Consider the following 18,644-nt stretch of genomic DNA (forward strand, 5'->3'; position numbering starts at 1 on the left):
CTAAGCAGCTCGGCTCTTTGAATAGTCCATATAACGCCTCCTCTTCTGAAGCATGATAGCCCACCTGCAATCTCAGCTGATTGCGTTCTGGCATAACAAAGCCTCGACTGGTGGATACAGAGAAGGTGATCTGGCTTCTCTCGGCCTAGGAAAGTCTCTAGATCTCTATCACCCAGGGACCCCACTTGGGGGGAAAAAAGGGTACACTTTACTGGGGCCCGGAGGCCCTGGGGGGCCTGGCCCAGGCAGCAACTCCCATTACCATGAGGAAAAAGTTTTTCGTGGCTCATGAGGTTGTAAGTATGGGATAAGGGATTGTGGTATGTGTGTGGGAGGGGGCCGTGTTACAAGTTTGTACTGGGCCTGAAAAAATTATGCTTAGGCCCTGCTATCACCCCCCCAAGCAGAGCATGTGACTAACAAACAGACTCACCATGAGTGATCGACTTTATTTCGATGGTTTTGGGGATCCGCTCTTCAGAAGCTGGCTGACCAGATTTCCGGCTGACTTTGGATTTGAAGAGGGTGTTGATTAATGTGGACTTCCCCAAGCCACTCTGACCTGGAGGACAGAATCGAAGAGTCAGAATTGTCTCCATTTCACCTTTACTGGGATTCCTTGTCTCCACCATGCATCAAAAACACCTTCTGCTGGCTAGGGTGGGGCCCACTCTGCAGGCGGCAGCTTTGCACATAGCCGATAGTTTCTTTGCAGAAATGAACAGTATTTCCCATCCCCTCTGGGATGTTCCTTCGCACAAGGAGATGGCTGTGTATTGGCTGGGGCACTCGTGCTGGAACCCTCTACTGAGGCAAGCGGTCCAGACCGGCTCATGTTTTGTGCCCTCTGCTGGCAGACACAGCAGAGCGGTTCCTGTAGCTCGCTCAGCACGGGTCTGGTTCAACCGGGGAAGATTCTCCTGCTCGGGTCGCATGTTCGTCAAGTGACCTCCGCACACGGGTGTGGATTTACTAAGGAGGCTTTCACTTTCAATGAGGCACCAGTGAAAACAGCTCCCGGCAGCGATCAATACATTTCTCTACTCCCTGTTCCTGCTAAAAGTGGAACACGACACCTGTGTGTTTGCAGACACTGCCTGGAGAGGCGGGATGGGAAGTGCAGGGATCTGGCACCCCTCACAGAGAGGTCACACACAACAAGATCTCACTCGATTGAAGATGTGCTAGACCAGTGTTCTTCGCTGTAAGGCCCGCGAGCCAGTGGCGGCGCCCATGGACCCTAATTGCGGCTCCCAGCCTAATGACCTCTCCTCCCACACACGCACCTGGAGCTGTGTGGGGCGAGGAGGGGCTCTCCACGTGGGCAGCGCAGCCCACCCTGCCGGGGAGAGGGAGAAGAGCCATCCTCTCCGCTCTCCACGCTCCCGGGACCCTGCCAGGCGGTCAGTGAGTCACTCACCGGCAGGTCAGCACCACGTGGGGCAGGGGAGCCCAGCAGGGCTGCGCTGAGAGGAGAGCAAGCCATAGGGGGGAGGACATGGAGGGAGGGGGCCAAGTGGGAGCTGGGGTGACAGTGGCATACCAAGGAGACCGGGGGGGCGGCTGGACCCACGTGGGAGAGGAGAGGGGGCAGCCACCACGCTCCTTGGGGCAAAAGCAGCTCCTGGCCAGGGCTCTGGACCCACATGGGAGAGGAGCGAGGGGGAGAGGCTGGGTTGGGGTGGCCCCCGTGCTGCTTGGGGCCGGGGACCATGGGCTGGACCCACAGGAAGGTGGGGGCCTGGCCTGCCAGTGCCGGGAGTGAGTCCAGGCTCAGGCAGACACGAGACCGGGTTAGTCCCCAGCCCCTGGCAGCGCCGCACCCCTGCTGTCTGCTCCTCGGATCCCCCCTCCAGCAGCGCCTGCCCCAGCTGTGCCTGTTCCCCCCCAGCAGTGCCCCCCGGCCATCTGTCCCCCCACCCCCCCCAAGTAGCACAACCCTCCTATCCCTGTATGCCTCCCTTCAAGCAGTGCATCCCCATCCATTCCCCCCGTCAAGCAGCATGCCTTCCCCGCAAGCTGTCACCCCTCCCAGCTGTGTGCCCCCCACCCCCCCACCAGCAGCAGCCTGCTGGAGCGTGTCTCCCCGCCCGGCAGCGTGGGTCGTAGTAGCTGACCTGGCTCTCACATCGAAGGTTTTTTGCCCCTGCTTGAAAAACAGCGAAGATCGCTGTGCTAGACAGAAAACTCTGCCCATCTGGGCCCAACTAGACAAAGGTATCGGGGAGCATGCGAACAGCTAGTCTGTCAGTAAGTTAACGAGCAGTGGCTCACGTGACACACAAGGGAACAGCTACACACAGCACTGAAGGGTTAATGTTTATAGAACCCCTTCCTTAACCTTAACTGAGCCAACGCGGAGGCCACACAGTCATCTTGAGTTATTTACTTGCCCTCTATGAGGCTGCAATAACTGTTTCCTCCCTAAGTAAAAGTATGGGAAGCAGACAAGATCTCCCTCTGCCATGACCCCTTCAATAAAGATTCTCTTCAAGGGTCTTACAGCCCATAGGAGGGCTGATCTACCAGCTCCCTCTCCAAGCGCAACCTTCTGGCAGTCCCATGCCACCTCCGCTGTCTACCCCACATGAATTCCATTCCTTGTACAGCTCCCCCTCCCTTTATCTCAGCTGATACTAAAAAGGACAACCATGTTTTATTAGTTTCTGAACGTCCATCATGACAGGCAGCTTTCCCCAAGCTCTTCAATAAATCCTGCAGGGGCACCCCCATGCCCACCCTTTCAGGACCCAGAAGAACAATCAAAATACACTCCGGCCCCATCTCCAAGAATCAGTGTCTGACTATCAGAATGGAAGCTGCCAGGCTGCCACAGCTTTTGCATCTGCTCTGCTCACCCATAGTTTCTTCCCACCTGCTTTTAGAAGTGCCAAGAGAAGGAAGTCTTGTTTTTGTCAGTAGGCAGAGCACTTGTGGGTGCAAAAGAAACAGAGGGAGCAAATACAGATCAAGTGTTCTGTCCTTTGCAGAGTGTTTCATTAAGCCACCGAAGGGTTAAACAAACTAAACAAAAATTGGCTAATTTGGGAGTTCTAATAGTGATTTGCTTAGTTTTTCCCATATGCTTCTAATTAAGAGGTGATACATTGTTGCAACTCATGCTAGTCTGTCTTTGCATCTGTGACTTTCATTAGCAGGAGCCTGGCTTTGTCTGGAGAGAGAAAAAAATGCTAGAGAACAGCAGCTCCTGGGAACTGGTAGCAGAGACAGAAATTGGAATTCTAAGCTTTCTGGACATCTCTAGTCAATACGTATTACGCTGATTTTGTTTAGGAAAGTAGTTACTTTGGAACTTCTCTATGCCCAAAACAGAGTAAGGAGCCATTTTCTGCATAGTCCTTTTCCTGACCATACCCACCCCATAGTGGCAGGGATTAGGGGATTGGATTAATTCTGGTAAATCCAGACAGACCCACGAGTTAGACACTTCCGGAATCTGACCAGTACGTTGAGGAGGACATTAGCAGATATGCACGTGGTGGCAAAGCTCCTTGGAGAGATACGCTGTACAGTAGTTTCAAGGATGGTCCTGTGTTTAAGACACCAGACTGGGTCTCAGGACGACTGGGTTCAATTCCCAGCTCTGCTACAGGCTTCCTGTGTAATTCTGAGTAAGTCACTTAACCTCACTGCCTCTCACTTCCCCATCTGTAAAATAGGGATGATTCTAGCACCTGTGCACTTTGCAAGTGCTCAGATGCTAGACCAGAGAGCCAAATAACAACTAGATAAAGGTCTGGGCAATACAGTGGAGGGCTGCCTGGCTCTCTGCAGGGCTGTCCAGATGAGCACAAATGAAGAAAGGCAGAAGACAGAGCTCACTGGAAGGAACATTTCCTTTAGATTAAGCCGGCCAGGGAGAAGGACTGAAATTGCTTGGCTACTCCCCATTTCTCCCCTATGCCTGCCCAAGCCAGAGACCTGAGGGGGGCTTCCAGACAGTTTCAGGAACATGGAAAGACTCCCAGATTGAGAGAGACAGAGACACACACACACACTCTCTCTCTCTCTCTCTCTCTACCCCAAAGTAGTACCAAGCAGACTCAGTCTCGTGTTCTCTTCCCCTTGCACCCTGCCACAGGTCACCTTTGAGACTGCTTGCGTACCATTGCCAGGCCAAGTCCTGCTTACAGTTGCTCCAGAAGAACTAAGGACAAGCCGCTGTGCAGACCCTTATTACTGGGGATTATGCATGAGTCAAGGGGGTTCTAACTTCTAGGTCCCAGGCAAACCACCTTCAACTTTGCAAGCTGAGCAGCTTGGATCTGGATACCACTGGAGTGCGGGAAACTTGGAGCATCATTGACGGTTCTACAGAGACACACTGATGGCACATGGAGCATGAAGAGCACTGGCCGAGCTCATTTCTTTTACAGACAGACACCGTTTCTAGATTGCTCGTATGTAAAGCCTCTCCCTTAATAACCAAGCCTATGGCATCCACGTTCCCACTTCAACTGCTATCTGCTGATGCAGACACTTTTAACCTGAAGCAAGTTTCGTCAGAGCCAAGCTGTAAACCTCTGAAATTAGAGGCTTGTGAAACGGAAACTTTGATAACCACAGAAGTAAAACTGCAGCTAGAGCAGCAGTAAGGGAACCTGTGGCCCCCAAGTGAGGGCAGGTGGGTTGGGGTGGTTGGGGTGAAGTGGGGGGGCTGAAGGAAGACTCCAAGTTGCTTGTCCTTTATTCACTGCAGCATAACAAAAGCTCAGGAACGTTGGCTTATCGACAGCTGATTTTGGCACCCAGCTTAATTCACCAGGCCAGAAGGGAAATTGAAGCACCGCCCCCTTCCCCACATACCACAAGCACCAGGGATGCTAGAATCCTAGTGTACCTTGTGTATCGGGGTCCCAGGGGAAGCTTTTATACGCTGCAGGCCACTCAGGCTGGCAAATGGTCCAGCCAGAGGAGCCTCGAAATCAGGCCAGTCCCCTTAGCGTCTTAAATACATCCGTGAATCTTTGGTGTACCTCCTCCCCTTCTTATAAAGCCACTGCACCCCCCAGCCCAGCTCTGCAGGCCAAGCGCTTTGTGCCTCACCCAAGCAGCAATGGAAACGGGAAGGCAGTTGGACAGCCGTGCTTCCCCAGGCCAGAGGAAAGCGACATCCCCTCCTCTTCATCAGAGCGCAAAGAATTCAGCTGCAGCGGAGCAGAGACTCGAAGCCATCCCGTGCCACGCTGCACAGGCCCTGCTAATGCCACAACTGCCCTGATAACGTTGTCATTTTCCCACCCCAAACTCTCCTCCCATTCTCCGGCCTTGCACACCCCAACTGTGAGCTTCGTCCCCCTTCCCCCGCACTCAGGCCTTTCAGGGAAAGGGCCCAACAGAGCCTTGCTCCGAGACCTGGTCTCACAAGCAGCACCATCTCACACACAGCGCCCGGTATCCCTGGTTAAACACTGCACAGCTGAGGAAATTCTCCATAGACCTTGGGCAACAGTCACTGCTTGCTTCTTGTTTGTCTGTATAAACAGTGAAACCTAGAGGCCTCAATCCAAAACCGGGTCTCGCTGTGCTAGGAGCTGTACATACTCATCATGCAGTTACTCTTGGCCTCCCACTTATACCACTGAACCACTGCACTGGGGACAGAACAAGAATAGAGAGGAGAAAGACTCCTTGGTCCACGGCACAAGTGGGGGCATTTGAGCAATGAGGTCTGGAAGTGGGGATCTGCCACTAGATTTAGAACAGAGATCCCTGACCCTACAGACATCTCCCATAGGGCACATAAATCCTCAAATGCTAAAAGATGCGCATGGCAACACTGGCTCGGGACAGCCCTGCCCAGCCGACTCTGAGCTTTAACAACCTGTAGCAAACCAGGCCCCTTAGAGTGGAAAAAAGACTGCTGACTCCTAATGCAAGAATGCCAGCATTCAATCTTCGAAGCTGCTCCTGTAGCAGCTACAAGGAGAATGGTTCTGCCAAGGAACTATAAAATAAACAGCTTGTCCTCCACCAAGCACAGCTCAGCTAGCGTCTGACGGGAACTCACCAACCACCATGATGTTGAACTCAAATCCTTGCTTCATGGCTTTCCTTCTCATCTGCTCCAGGATGGCATCGATCCCTACGTAGCCAAAGTCAAGGGCCGGCTTTTCAGGCCGCGTCGGTGCCGCCTGCTTGAGGCCGGCGTCTCTGGGGGCGTCCGTCATGCTGGGGGTGTAACTGGGAACTGCCTCCGGACCTGTGGAGGTGAAGGAAGAGCAGTGAGGAACTCTGGGAAGTAACTGCTGCGTGCAGAGCAATGGGAGGGGATGGCAACAAAATGCCCTCTTGCCCTTCAGGTCAGAAGTTAAGAGATGCCTTGAGCTTGGAGAGCCCACATATAATAAAGCTTTATGAATGGCAAAGACTGTTCTAGCCAGTGACTGCAAGTTACGGGGACAGACAGATTAAAAACGGATAGTGCATCACAGACTGTGCTTCCTTGGATTGCAGTTAGCTTGATTTACCTTTCCAAATACTAGCTCATTCACCGCACCCAGCTCTGGCTCCAGGCACATTACAAAGCTTATTTAAAGCAATTTAAATGGAATATTAGGTCGTCCAACCAGGCCCATACCAAAGACCCCTCCTGCAATATCTTCCCTGCCCCCCACATTCACAAGAGCTACCTAGGAGAACAGGCTGCTCCTGCCTCATCTCCCTCCTATCTGATGATGCAAATCAATCACAGCAAGGAGGGAGGCGAATTCCAGAGCCAAGGGACCTTCCTGTAAGTGTCCTAGTCCGAATATTTAGTAAGACTGATGAAAGTCTTACCGAGATGAGACCTCGGCACAGACCCTGCTACTACATGGGGAAATGTACCGACTTAGCCACAGTGGTAGTATTATACTGCACTTACAGTTTAGCTTCAACTGCTTCCAAAGAGACAAAAGCTAAACTGAAAAGAGGCCACCCTAAATCCTGAAAGAGCATCCACATGGGGGTTACACTGGCATAGTTGCAGAGATAATTATACTGGTTTAGTTCTGCTGGTAAATTTCTCTGTGTAGACAAACCCTTACTCTTTGTTCATAAATGGGACAGGACGGCCTGGTTTGCCAGACAGCTGTGGGGTTTGTGGATTAGCAGAAGAAGAATTAGTAAAGTTGCGCTGTATTGCACTATTAAGACTGGCTGGGGAGGAGGGGAGGAAATGGAGTGTGGGTGTTAAAAGCTTCAATTAATCGGTTTGGAAAGAAAAAAAAGTAGCTGGTAACCAGCCACTCCTACACCCACAAGTTAAGAGCTGCAGGTTCACACTTCCTGTAAGAAAAAACTGCCACTTCAAGCTGCTAACGGGCACTTCAAAAAGGCACAAGTGTAAGCCTGGATGGTGCCCTTTTAATTTACAGGGTTTCCCTGATCCAGCCACTTCCAAACTGTTGACAACGTGGGGCACATCTCAACTCCCTGGCCAGCCCATACTTGATAGCTGTGCTCTATGGGCCAGTGTGTTATTTCTGGGGCTCCCGAAGTAAAAAAGCTCAGAAATTCTCCCTCTGGCCAGAAGGAACCAGGGCCTGCAGTGACAGTCAAAGAAGTTGAGTTTTTAGAGAAACATTCCAGTAGAAGCCAAAAAGCTGCCCCCCAATAGGATGTTCAACTCCCACCACCAGCCTGGGTCCTGGGAGTGGCAGCCTAGGGCCAGCACTTCATCCTCTGTTCTGGGGCAATGATCAATGCCTTTTGGGAAGTCTGGTAGGCTCTGGACACATTCCTCCCTCACTGCTGCTGGGCCTAACAAGGATGACATCACACCATCTCCTGGCTTGTTTGCCTCACTCCACTGCTGTTTCGGCCTTTTATGATGTGCTAGTGCTTTTTCCCCCCTCAAGTCAAAAAACTTCGGTATGTGCACAAGTGTAGCTGAACTGAAGAAGCCTACATCCAAACAGCCACCTTCACACCCACCATCCCCCTCTCTGCCAGAGACCCGCGAGAGCTTGTAACCTCTTGTAAGCCAGATAGGTCCATGCAAGCTTGAGTCCTGAATGACACTAGGAAGCATTCACTTCCCCCAAGTAGCACCCCTGCTATTTCACATACTCAACCCTACTTCCTGCGCACTGCAGAATACAAATCGACAGCATGGCCGCATGTCCATCACTTGGAACTTTTCTTTTTCTTTTTTTTTTTTAAAACACAACACACAATACCGGGCTCTCCAGAACAGAGTTACACACAGATCCAGTAGAGAACACACACCATTCTTCAGGTACACAAGAGCAGCACGTTCCTTCAAAGCATAGGTTTGTACCAGAGCCACAAAAATCTATGCGGATGATGCCTGCAATAGGCTGCTGGCCCCAGCATTGCTCCTTGCAAAATGATAGCCCCAGCAAGCCAGAGGTCTTTGCATGGATCCTGAAGGAGTGCCACTTTCCAAAGGGCAAGGCCAAGAGTAGGGGAAAAAAAATCCTGCATTCCACTTGAAAAAACAAATCCACTTGGAAACTAAGTGACTGCCAGGAGAAGTATCAAGTTATGTAACAGTTTGACTATTGCAGTCTCAAAAACAGAGTAGCACAAAACACCCTTCGAGGCTTGTCTTCGGTAAGAAAGTTCAGCAGGACTGAATCCTAAACCTGTCTGATTCTGGGGTGGTTTGTGGGGGTTGCTCTTGTACCTATAGGGAGACAGACTGGAGCATATAGGATTAGGGTGGAACAAGGCAGCACTGGAGCAGAACGCTGGCAGCAAAGAAATTGGAGCATTCTTGTCAGTAGCTGCATCATTTGTACCTTCAGAGTCAGAACCAGGAAATAAAATATCTGGAGAAGAGAGTTATTCTCCGTCTGTGGTAAAGGAAACGCACCTACCGTATCTGCCCCATGTTCTCCAACCCACCCTGCTTCTAACAATGCTTGCAGTGTTATGAGAGAATGCAACATCCATTGCCAAGCTCAGAGCTAGGTAGCAAACAGAGAGCCAAACACCCATGTGGTGCAGGGGAATGGAGATGTCGAGCCAGGATGTTCCAGCCCAATGCACACAAGTCCGTATTTGACTCCGACAAGGTGCTCATGTTTCAGCAGCCCCAGAAGACAAGATAAAAGCCATACAATGGCAGAGTTAACACAGACAACATCCTGTCGGTGCAAACTGTAATGACTTGCAGCCAGCTAGTGTATGGCAATGCAGTTAGGTAGCAACACTTTTCATGAACTGCTTGGTCCAGGCTATAGGAAAATGTGATCCGAAAGACTTTCTTTTAAATGTTTCTCCTCCAGCTGCTGTGTGAAAGATTAACATGACTATGGGAAAGCTACTGACCCTACAGAGCGGAGAGGTGACACCGACTCCACAGGCAGGGCAATCAAATGCACAGGAGAGATTTTGTAACAAGGAAATCAATATTTTTTCCCTTGACCTCCCAGTGCTGTAAGTAACCACAGATGTTACTTGTAGCAAATGTAGGTGAACAATTTTCAAGAGGCCTGGCTCTAAATTGACAGCATTCCTTTAATCATTAGCAATTAACAAAGTCATCCTCCGTAAATGCACTTGAGCATCTCATTTTGGCATGGTTGGTCGAGTCCTGGCCTTATTTCCCCCAGCCAATCTGTATCCGGGATTCCTCTGACATCCCGAAGCATGAGTAATTCGCCTGCTGCAGCTCTTGGAACACTAGGCTATCCTGCTTTCCCTCCAGGCAGATCTTTCCATTATGGCAGGGGGAGTGTTCTCACCAAACATGTATAAAACAGTCTCAGAACTGTATCTGCACAGACACAGTGGTTGACTGTACACACACGCTGCCAGGATTTCCTGTTAGTATTCAAAACTTATCTTCTTGGTCATGGTAACAGTGCCAGAGCTGCAGAACTTTCCACGATACTCATATCAACACCACTAACCAGAAGCTCTGAGTGCTATAAGTGGGCATTATATTAAGTTACATAATACTGTAGCAAATCTGTGGCTGCCTAGGAAATTCATGATTGTCAATGTGCTGCTCACCTAGAACTCAGCTGAGACAGACCTCAGATGCTTCTGCTCCCCAAAGGCACAGGCCCGGATGCCTTTGAGCTAAAGGAAAATTTCAGTTTAAGGCCTTTGAGATAGAGCCAAGCAGTTCCAACTGCATCCTGGAGAAGGTAGCCATACCTAGTTATCCTGCTCATTACAGATGTCTTGTTTCCCCTAGCTGAGGATAAGGAGCTGCACCCCTCCCTCCCATCAGTTTTGTGGCGATAGCTCTCTCAGGAAATAGCATGTTACTTTGCATGCGGTTTGCTCTCTCCAGAGATACATGGCTATGGGATCATCAGCACATCACTGCACTAGCAAGAACAAAATAAACCAAGTGCTTTGCTACAGCAGCAACAAGATCCAGTACAGCTGTGCAGGAGCTCAGTTTGCCAGAGATGCTGGGATGGTTGATAGCAACTCTCACACTCACACACGTGGGACTGAAGCCAAACACAGCATCTGTGCATCAACAAGAAAAGCTCACTGCAGGCATGGAGAGCAGCACCCCTGCTACCTATGTGGGTCTGAGCAGGTCCGTATGCACAGGCAGCTGCAGTTAGTTAGCAGAGTGCATTCATTTAAAGATATAGAAACCCGTGGGGGCCAGCAAGTAGTTGAGGAAAAATGAGGGCCTAGAAAAACTGGCCATACCATGCACCATTTACAGCACGAGAGACAACCTAGAGTGTTTAGGAGGCCAGGAAGAGAGCAACTGTAGACTGCGCATATTAAATGGATTCTCATTAGAGTCAGAGAGCTTCCAGTACTTTGGGTTTTACAGCCATCAGAAGAAGGTAAGAACAGCCACACTGGGTCAGAGCAATAATCAATCTAGCCTAGCGTCCTGTCTTCCAACAGTGGCCAGATGCTTCAGAGGGAATGAACAAAACAGGGCAATTATCGAGCTTCTGGCAGTCAGAAGTTTAGGGACCCACACAGCTTGGGGCTGCGGCCCTGACCATCTTGGCTAACAGTCATTGATGGATCTATCCTCCATGAACTCAGCTAATTCTTTTTTGAACCCACTTATATTTATGGCCTTCACAACATCCCCTGGCAAGGAGTTCTACAGGGTGACTGTGAGTACCACCTCCTTTTGTTTGTTTTAAACCGGCAGCCCCTTAATTTCATTGGGTGACCCCTGATTCCTGTGTTACGTGAAGGGGTAAATAACATTTCCTTACCTTCTCCATACCATACATGATTTTATAGAGCTCCATCATATCCCCCCCTTAACCGTCTCTTTTCTAAGATAAACAGTCCCAGTCTTTTCAACCTCTCTTCACACAGCAGTTGTTCCATAACTCGAATCATTTTGTTGCCCTTCTCTGTACTTTTTCCAATTCTAATGTATCTTTTTGGAGATGGGGCAACCAGAACTACATGCAGCATTCACTGTGTAGACATACCATGGATTTATATAGTGGCATGATGATATTTACTAACTTATTAGCTATCCTTTTCCTAACAGTTCCTAACATTCTGTTAGCTTTTTTGACTGCGGCTGTATATTGAGCAGCTGTTTTCAGAGAACTATCCACAATGACTCCAAGATCTCTTTCTTGAATGGCAACAGCTAATTTAGACCCCATCATTATGAATATAGAGTTGAGATTATGTTTTCTAATGTGCATTACTTTGCATTTATCAACACTGAATTTCATCTATCGTTTTCTTGTCCACCCAGTTTAGTGAGATCCCTTTGTAACTTCTCACGGTCAGCTTTGGACTTAACTATCTTGAGTAATTTTGTATCATCTGCAAATTTTGCCACTTCCCTGTTCCCCCAGCATTATAAATATGTTGAACTGCATTTGTCACAGTACAGATTCTCAGAGAACCCATCTATTTACCATTTTTCACCGTGAAAACTAACCATTTATTCTTATTATTTGTTTCCTCTTAAGCAGGCACTGAAACATGAGAGGACCTTCCCTCTTATCCCATGACTGCTTATTTTACTTAAGAGCCTTTGGTGTGGGACCTTGTCAAAAGCTTTCTGAAAGTCCAAGTTTACTATATCTACTGGATCAGCCTTGTCCGCTTGCTTGTTGACCCCACTCAAAAATTGTAATAGATTGGTGAGGCATGATTTCCTTTTACAAAAGCTATGCTGACTCTTCCCCAACATACTGTGTTCATCTGCATGTCTGATAATTCTCTTCTTTACTATAGTTTCAATCAATTTGCCTGGTACTGAAGTTAGGCTTACTTGTCTGTAATTCCAGGATTGCCTCTGGAGCCTTGCATCTGCAGTTTCATACTGGAGTTCCTTCAGAACTCTTGGGTGAAAACCATCTGGTCCTGGTTAATTTATCAATTTGTTCCAAAACCTCCTCTACTGACACATCAGTCTGGGACAGTTCCTCAGATTTATCACCTAAAAACAATGGCTCAGCTGTGGGAATCTCCCTCACACTCTCTGCAGTGAAGACCAATGCAGAGAATCCATTTAGCTTCTCTGTAACAGCCTTATCATCCTTGAGTGCTCCTTTAGCATCTTGATAGTACAGTGGCCCCACTGATGGTTTGCAGGCTTCCTGCCACTTTGCTGGTGACTTTCTTCAGAGCCTTACAGAGGGGGGATAAACACAATTATCCCCATTTTGCAGACAGGTAAATGGAAGCACAAAAGTTAAATGGCTTTAAACTGGGAACGGAACCCAGGTCCCTGCTCCACCCTCTAGATCATGCTGCCTCTGTTTATTACAAGTCTTAGAGGCTCCCTATACATGGAAAGTGTTCATCAAGAAAGGCAGAGTTAGGGTTCGTCTAAACTGCCATTAAAAACCCACAACTGGCCCAGGCCAGCTGACTTGGGCTCAGGCTAAGGGGCTGTTTAATTTCACTATAGACATTTGGGGGCAGTCTAGTTAACAGCCCTGTAGCCTGAGCCCCGCGATCCCAAATCAGCTGGCATGGTCCAGCAGCAGGTGTCTAATGGCAGCGTAGACAGACCCTTAAAGATTGAAGCCAAGCTGCGGATGTCGCTTAAAGCCCGAGCAGAGAAACTGGTTTCAAATCCTACCTGCTGCACAGCAGCTATGTCAGAGTGCAGCATCCAACCCACGTAACGAGATTCAGCACCATCCTGTACATTGCCACAGTTAACCTTTCATATCCTATGCACTCCTCTGGCTACAAAATGCCACCATTGCCAGCGTAACTGGGGCTGGAGGCAGACTAGTGCTCATAACAAACTATTTCTTTCAAAGGAGCCAGGAGAACCGCTGCTGCTGAACTGCCTGACGCATGATCATGTGCATCTAGAGGGCAACAGCAGCTTCTACTGGGACATTTACGAGGCCTCAAGCCTTGCTCTGCAGCAACTGCGCAGCCCAGTTAATCACTCCTGCCCCAGGCTTCTGTCCCTTCCCCTCGTGCTGAGTCTTTAGATTGGGTCACAGTCTTAACTCGGATTAGCACCAAGGTTAGTCCATGGGGAAGGGGGTATAAAACTGCTGCAGAAAGACAACTGTGCAGAGGAGAAGGGCAAAGGATTCTTGAGCACGCTCTGGGCAGAGCCCTTTGCTAACCTTAATGAAACAGGCTTAAAAGGCTTGCACTCGTTCACATGGGACTGTATTCTCCCCTCTTCTTCTTGGAGATCTGCACAGGCAGGATTTCTCCTCCATCGAGTTCATTTCTCTCCTCAACAAATTCCTTCCATTACTGGCCTTCAGTCGTCTGTTTGCACTTAGCATCTGATTACCTCCTGGTGATTCCTCTCAGCTACAGGCACTTGAGCAAAGGAAAGACGCTACAGACCACACAAGGGGAAGGGGGAGTTGCTACCAGCTGCTATACATGCATCTTTCCCTAACTTGGTGTTTTATGCTAGGGTGTGACAGGTAAACGCCACAGACTTCCAGGTCTGTCGAGTGGGTTTGCCATATCACACATGTGGGATGCACAGCGCTGAACCAACGGTATCAGCTGAGGGTGTGAAAAACAGCTTCTCAGGCCGTCAGGTACCCATAAATGTCAACGAGAGCCGTTCAGGCCCATATCAACTAACCTCTGACCTGATGGGAGCCACAATCCCAAGAAGCCGTCCCCGTGCTCTAGAACCCGAGTGTGCTTGTAGAGCACTCAAGCGGTTAGAGGCTGCAGACTAAGCAGCACGGACCACGCACGGCACGCACAGGTGCTGGGTCCCCTACCTTCAACCCGCAGCTCAATCCTGTCCTGACACAAGCCTGCCATTGCAGCCCCAGACATTTCCTGAGAAGAGAAGTCAGGAGTTTTCAAAGGAGGGAGGTTCCTAACTCCCACTGACTTTCAATAGGATTTGGGCCCCATGTTTTCTTAAGATACTTTGAAAAATCAAGACAGAATTTGTGTTTGGTGGTACTATAGTGCAAATGTATGGGGACTAGAAGAGCTGTTTGATCATCACATACTGCTTTAAACCCAGCCAGACAATTATTTCAGGGCCCTTGCCCCCTCCATAGCATTTCTTCCCTTTCCTCTTCACAGGCACCCACCATAAACTGAAATACACAGAATCTGAATGCAACAGAGCTTGCTGCTGCCACCAAGGAAGGCACGTGGATGACGCTAACCATGACGCATTGGACACAGTCAAAGAGGGATGGCAGCGAAGACAGCCGCTCCTGCATTACAAGCCGCCTTAGTCTTGGTCGAGGAACTTTTGAAGCCAAAGGCAACACAACGAAGTCGAAAGGTAGGTAAGAAATACTCTTCAGTGCTTTGATTTTAGACCAGCTGATGTGGAGATGGAAGAGGACTGGGCGGCAGAGTGAACGGGGCAGTTCATGCCTCAAAGCTACCATTTCCAACTCTCTGCAGGAACATCTACCTGAGGTGGCATGAGATGCTGCACGTTTTGAAGGTTCTTATCCCCACCACAACAGCCATAAGCTGGACACGGGAGAAGGATCTCATCTCTGCCTTCTATCGGCGAGATGACCTGGCAGCTGCTGTACGTACAACGTTATAAGTGATGGTTTCTGTCCAGATCCTAGTGACGGGCGTCTCCCATCACAAAGAGGTGCCTGTGTTGGTAGCCTCTGCAGAGAAGCCAGGCCAGAAGCGACCATGCGGAGGGGCCTCTCTCTCCGTCCAGGTGGGGAGGCACATTGGTGACGCTGATGCTGCTACGGGGCGCGGGCCAGCCTGTCAATCCGCACGGGGCACTCTGAAAGCGCACGGGAACTGAACTCCAACTATACAACATCCTGCTCAAAGACATGATGGGAGCCCTCTGGTCCTTCAGGATATGTCTAGACTGCAATTAAACACTCATGGCTGGCCCCGCTCAGCCGACTTGGGCTTGCAATGTAGATGTTCAGACTTCGGCCTGGGAACCTGTGAGGCGAGAGGGTCTCGTAGCCCAGGCTCCAGCCTGAGCCCAAATGTCTACACCACAATTTTGCAGCCCCCTGGCTCGGGCCAGAGTCAGCTGAGCCAGGCCAGCCATGGGTGTTTAATTGCAGTGTAGACACACACTTACATTCAGTTACTGAGTTGGGGAGACGTTGAGGTTAAATGGCTCCAACCCCTGACCATTTCCTTGCCAGGAAGTGGCCGTTTGAGGCTCATCTTTCACTCCTTCATTTGCAAGAGAAGCAGAAGATTCGCAAACTGCTCTCCAATTCCTACTCTCCTCCTGTGGCTTCCACTCAGAGGGAGGGCGCTGTAACAGCAGCAAGAGTTTAACCCCTTCAGTGCTACACCATCACATCTTAACATGGGGGCGCTTGCCATGACAGGAACTCACCCCACTCCCAGTGACTGCTGTTCACTCTTCCAGCTGGCTACAGAGACAGCCTTCTTCAGCCAGGGAACTCCAAACTGCGGGGCACCAGCTGCCCTCCGCAGTGTCCCAGGGCTCAGTCCCCTGTGACTCAGGCAGGGCTGTCCCCTGTCTCTGGGATAAAAGGGAGGATCTACCAGCAGTGCACGTGGCTAGGAGGAGCTTGGCCCTTGCATGAGAGACAGACCTAAAAGACCGAGCAAAATAGGAGAAAAAACAGGAAAAAATATACAGGAAAAAAGAAAGCCTGAAGGGAAAGACTGAATGACGAAATGAAAACACACACGGAAAGAAAACACGTCTGTCATGGCAGCACAAGGCATGGGAGGAGACACTAGTTCCTGCCAGGAAGCTGGGATCCAACCAGAACTACCATCTGTTCCTTCAACCCACCTACAAGAAATGACAGGCCTAGCGGCAGCGTGGAAGATGCCAACAGCCCACTGTTACCCAAACTTTGGAAAATGAGCCCCCCTGCAGGAAACGGAAGCTAATCACAGGTCCCCTGCAATCCTGTTACAGGCCTACACATTTGAATTTAGACATGCCCCATTTCCCACCACCCACACTTCAGGAAACCCCGATGTAGTTCAGAATATGACCCTTCCTCTCCTTTCTTCCATGCTTTGATGAGCAGAGAAATAGTTAATAGTGTCCATGATTTCCTCTTTTAAAAGCCAGAAGGTACCATTTGGATCACACAGTCCGACCTACTGCTTATCACAAGCTAGAGAACCTCACCCAGTACTCCTGTACCATTTCTGTTGGCAATCAAAGTACCATCATTGGGGTCTCAGCACCCACTAAAATGAATGGGGCCATTCACACTGGAAAGCTACTGTTTCAGGCTCTCTGCAAACTCAGGCAGATGTCTGTCTCAGTTACACTTGCTTCACGTGCTGAATGCTTTCTTGACCACCATAGAAGTCTCCAGTCTCAGGCTCTTTGAGGAGGAAGGAGAGCCAGAAGACTCAGGCATCACCTTCCAGTAGGACATTTAGGTCTTGCTCCTTTATCTCCTGCTACGCATCTGCTACTATGACTCAATATCTTTCTAACCTGTACACTAGCCCTCTCAATGAGGGCAGGAACCACATGCTTGGCTTTCTTGAACCACGGGAGAATACAGCTCAAGTGAGAAGACAAAGGTGCAGGCAGCCAACATTTCTGGAGCCATCAGAAAACAAGATGTGTTGTCATTTAGTCTAGTCCCCTTTTCCCCTCACAAAGGGTGTTTCCAAGAGAAAAACGAACATGACTTCACAATCCTGGGTCATGCAATATCTACCTCCCAGAATGTCCAGCCTTCAGCACACTGAACACGGGTTCTGGAGCCAGGTGCAGTGGAGAAGTGCAATTTAGTCCTACTTGTATAACAAGTTCATTCAGGACCATTAGCTGGGATGGGGCCCTAAAATCCTCTGTGATGAGCTGGGATCACTGAACTCTCCACAATTCCCAGGATACAGGAAAAAAGCCAGCTCTCCTAGACACCCTAGATCCAGAAAGCCACTCCGTACTGCCAACTACTTTACTGCCCACTGAGAAAGAGTGGAATGGAGTGATTGAGAGATTTAAATGAATGACACAAAGCTTTTCACCCTCCCCTCAGGGAGAGAGCCCCCCAACCACATACGCCTGTCCTGTCCCAGGTGTAAGAGATCAGCAGGAGAGAGACAGAGAAAGGACACAGACCCACAGGGCAAGAGAGGCACCAGAAGTCTCAAGTACCTCCTGAGTTACAACTTTAACTGCTACATTTTAGTCCCTTTTTTCCCCTTTAAAAATTAAAGGCATTGCTTAGAACCTAGTTAAATTAGCGGGTGGGGAAAAAAAAAGTAAACTGCTTGTTAAATAGGAGTGTAATTGGAATTGGAAGACACGCCTCATCTCTTTGTGCCCAGCTTCAGGCACTGTCGCCTTCAGAGTAAGAGCTGCTAGATGCACAGACAAAGCAGGTTTCACAACGTAGGCCAATCCTGCACACCTGCATCTGAGGAGCCTGAACAGTCCCTTGACAAAACAAAGAGAGTCCTGTAGCACTTTAAAGACTAACACATTTAATTTCTGCAGACATAAGCTTTGGTGGGCTGTAACCCACTTCGTCAGGTGAGTAAAGTTAGCCCCACACACACACACACACACACACACACACACACGGCAGCATTTCAAGGCACTCTGTGGCAGCGTGCAAGCTGGGGGGAGGAGGGGGGTATTTAAGAACTCTGTGACTGTAATAAAGAGAGTTATGTCCAGGGAGTCTCCCTGTCAATTACAGGGCAAAGCAGCAGGATGTGGGAGAAGGACAAGCCAGGGAGGCCTAGAACACATGGGTTTCTACCCAGAGCACTGCTCCAGTTATGGTTATAGTCTGGGAAGCCACCTACCCAAGGGGGGACATTAGTCCAGGCTATGGAACATTTCACAACAGGATGGTTGCATTAACAGGCACAGAGAGAGCAGCAGCACACATCACCCCTTCCTTCCCCCGCCTTAATATCTGGGTTGCCTGACCTTTCTCCAGCAGTCGCTTCCCCCATTCATTCCGCCAGCAGCCCCTGTGCTAGCCGGCACGGAGGCCTTCCCATCTTCCTGCGAGGAATACAAACTCCCCATTCATTCCACCCCAAACAATACTGTGCAATGTGCATGCGAGCAGGGCTCCAACTGAGGAGGGAGAAGAAACAACAGCTCCTCTTGTTCAGCTAATTAATTATAAACACAAGGGAAGGACAACAGGCAGGGAGAGGTCCCGGTGTTGAGTGTTTACAGTTGAACCTTCCTTGTGACTGGAGAGGATTCTGTCCCATGGCCTGCTGATGGGAGTAGCTCATATGCTTTAGTATTGGTACAATATCCTTAAAAC

The 18,644-nt window shown here is 49.6% G+C and overlaps 1 protein-coding gene across 7 annotated transcripts in view; it reads right to left on the bottom strand.

Moving 5' to 3' along the window:
* The window catches only part of SEPTIN9 (septin 9), a 231,766-nt gene that overhangs the window by 26,300 nt on the left and 186,822 nt on the right, over positions 1 to 18,644 (bottom strand). For all 7 annotated transcript variants that reach the window (XM_067547656.1, XM_067547657.1, XM_067547659.1 and 4 more), the window contains 2 exons: positions 6,032 to 6,223; positions 434 to 562 (listed from right to left, as the gene is read on the bottom strand). In XM_067547656.1, the coding sequence (XP_067403757.1) occupies positions 434 to 562; positions 6,032 to 6,223 (321 nt within the window). The remainder of the gene's footprint in view (positions 1 to 433; positions 563 to 6,031; positions 6,224 to 18,644) is intronic.

This window comes from Emydura macquarii, unplaced genomic scaffold (genome assembly GCF_026122565.2).
Source record: "Emydura macquarii macquarii isolate MOO-44397 ecotype Brisbane River unplaced genomic scaffold, CSIRO-AGI_Emac_v2 contig_1230, whole genome shotgun sequence".
In the NCBI taxonomy this organism is placed as follows: Eukaryota; Metazoa; Chordata; order Testudines; family Chelidae; genus Emydura; species Emydura macquarii.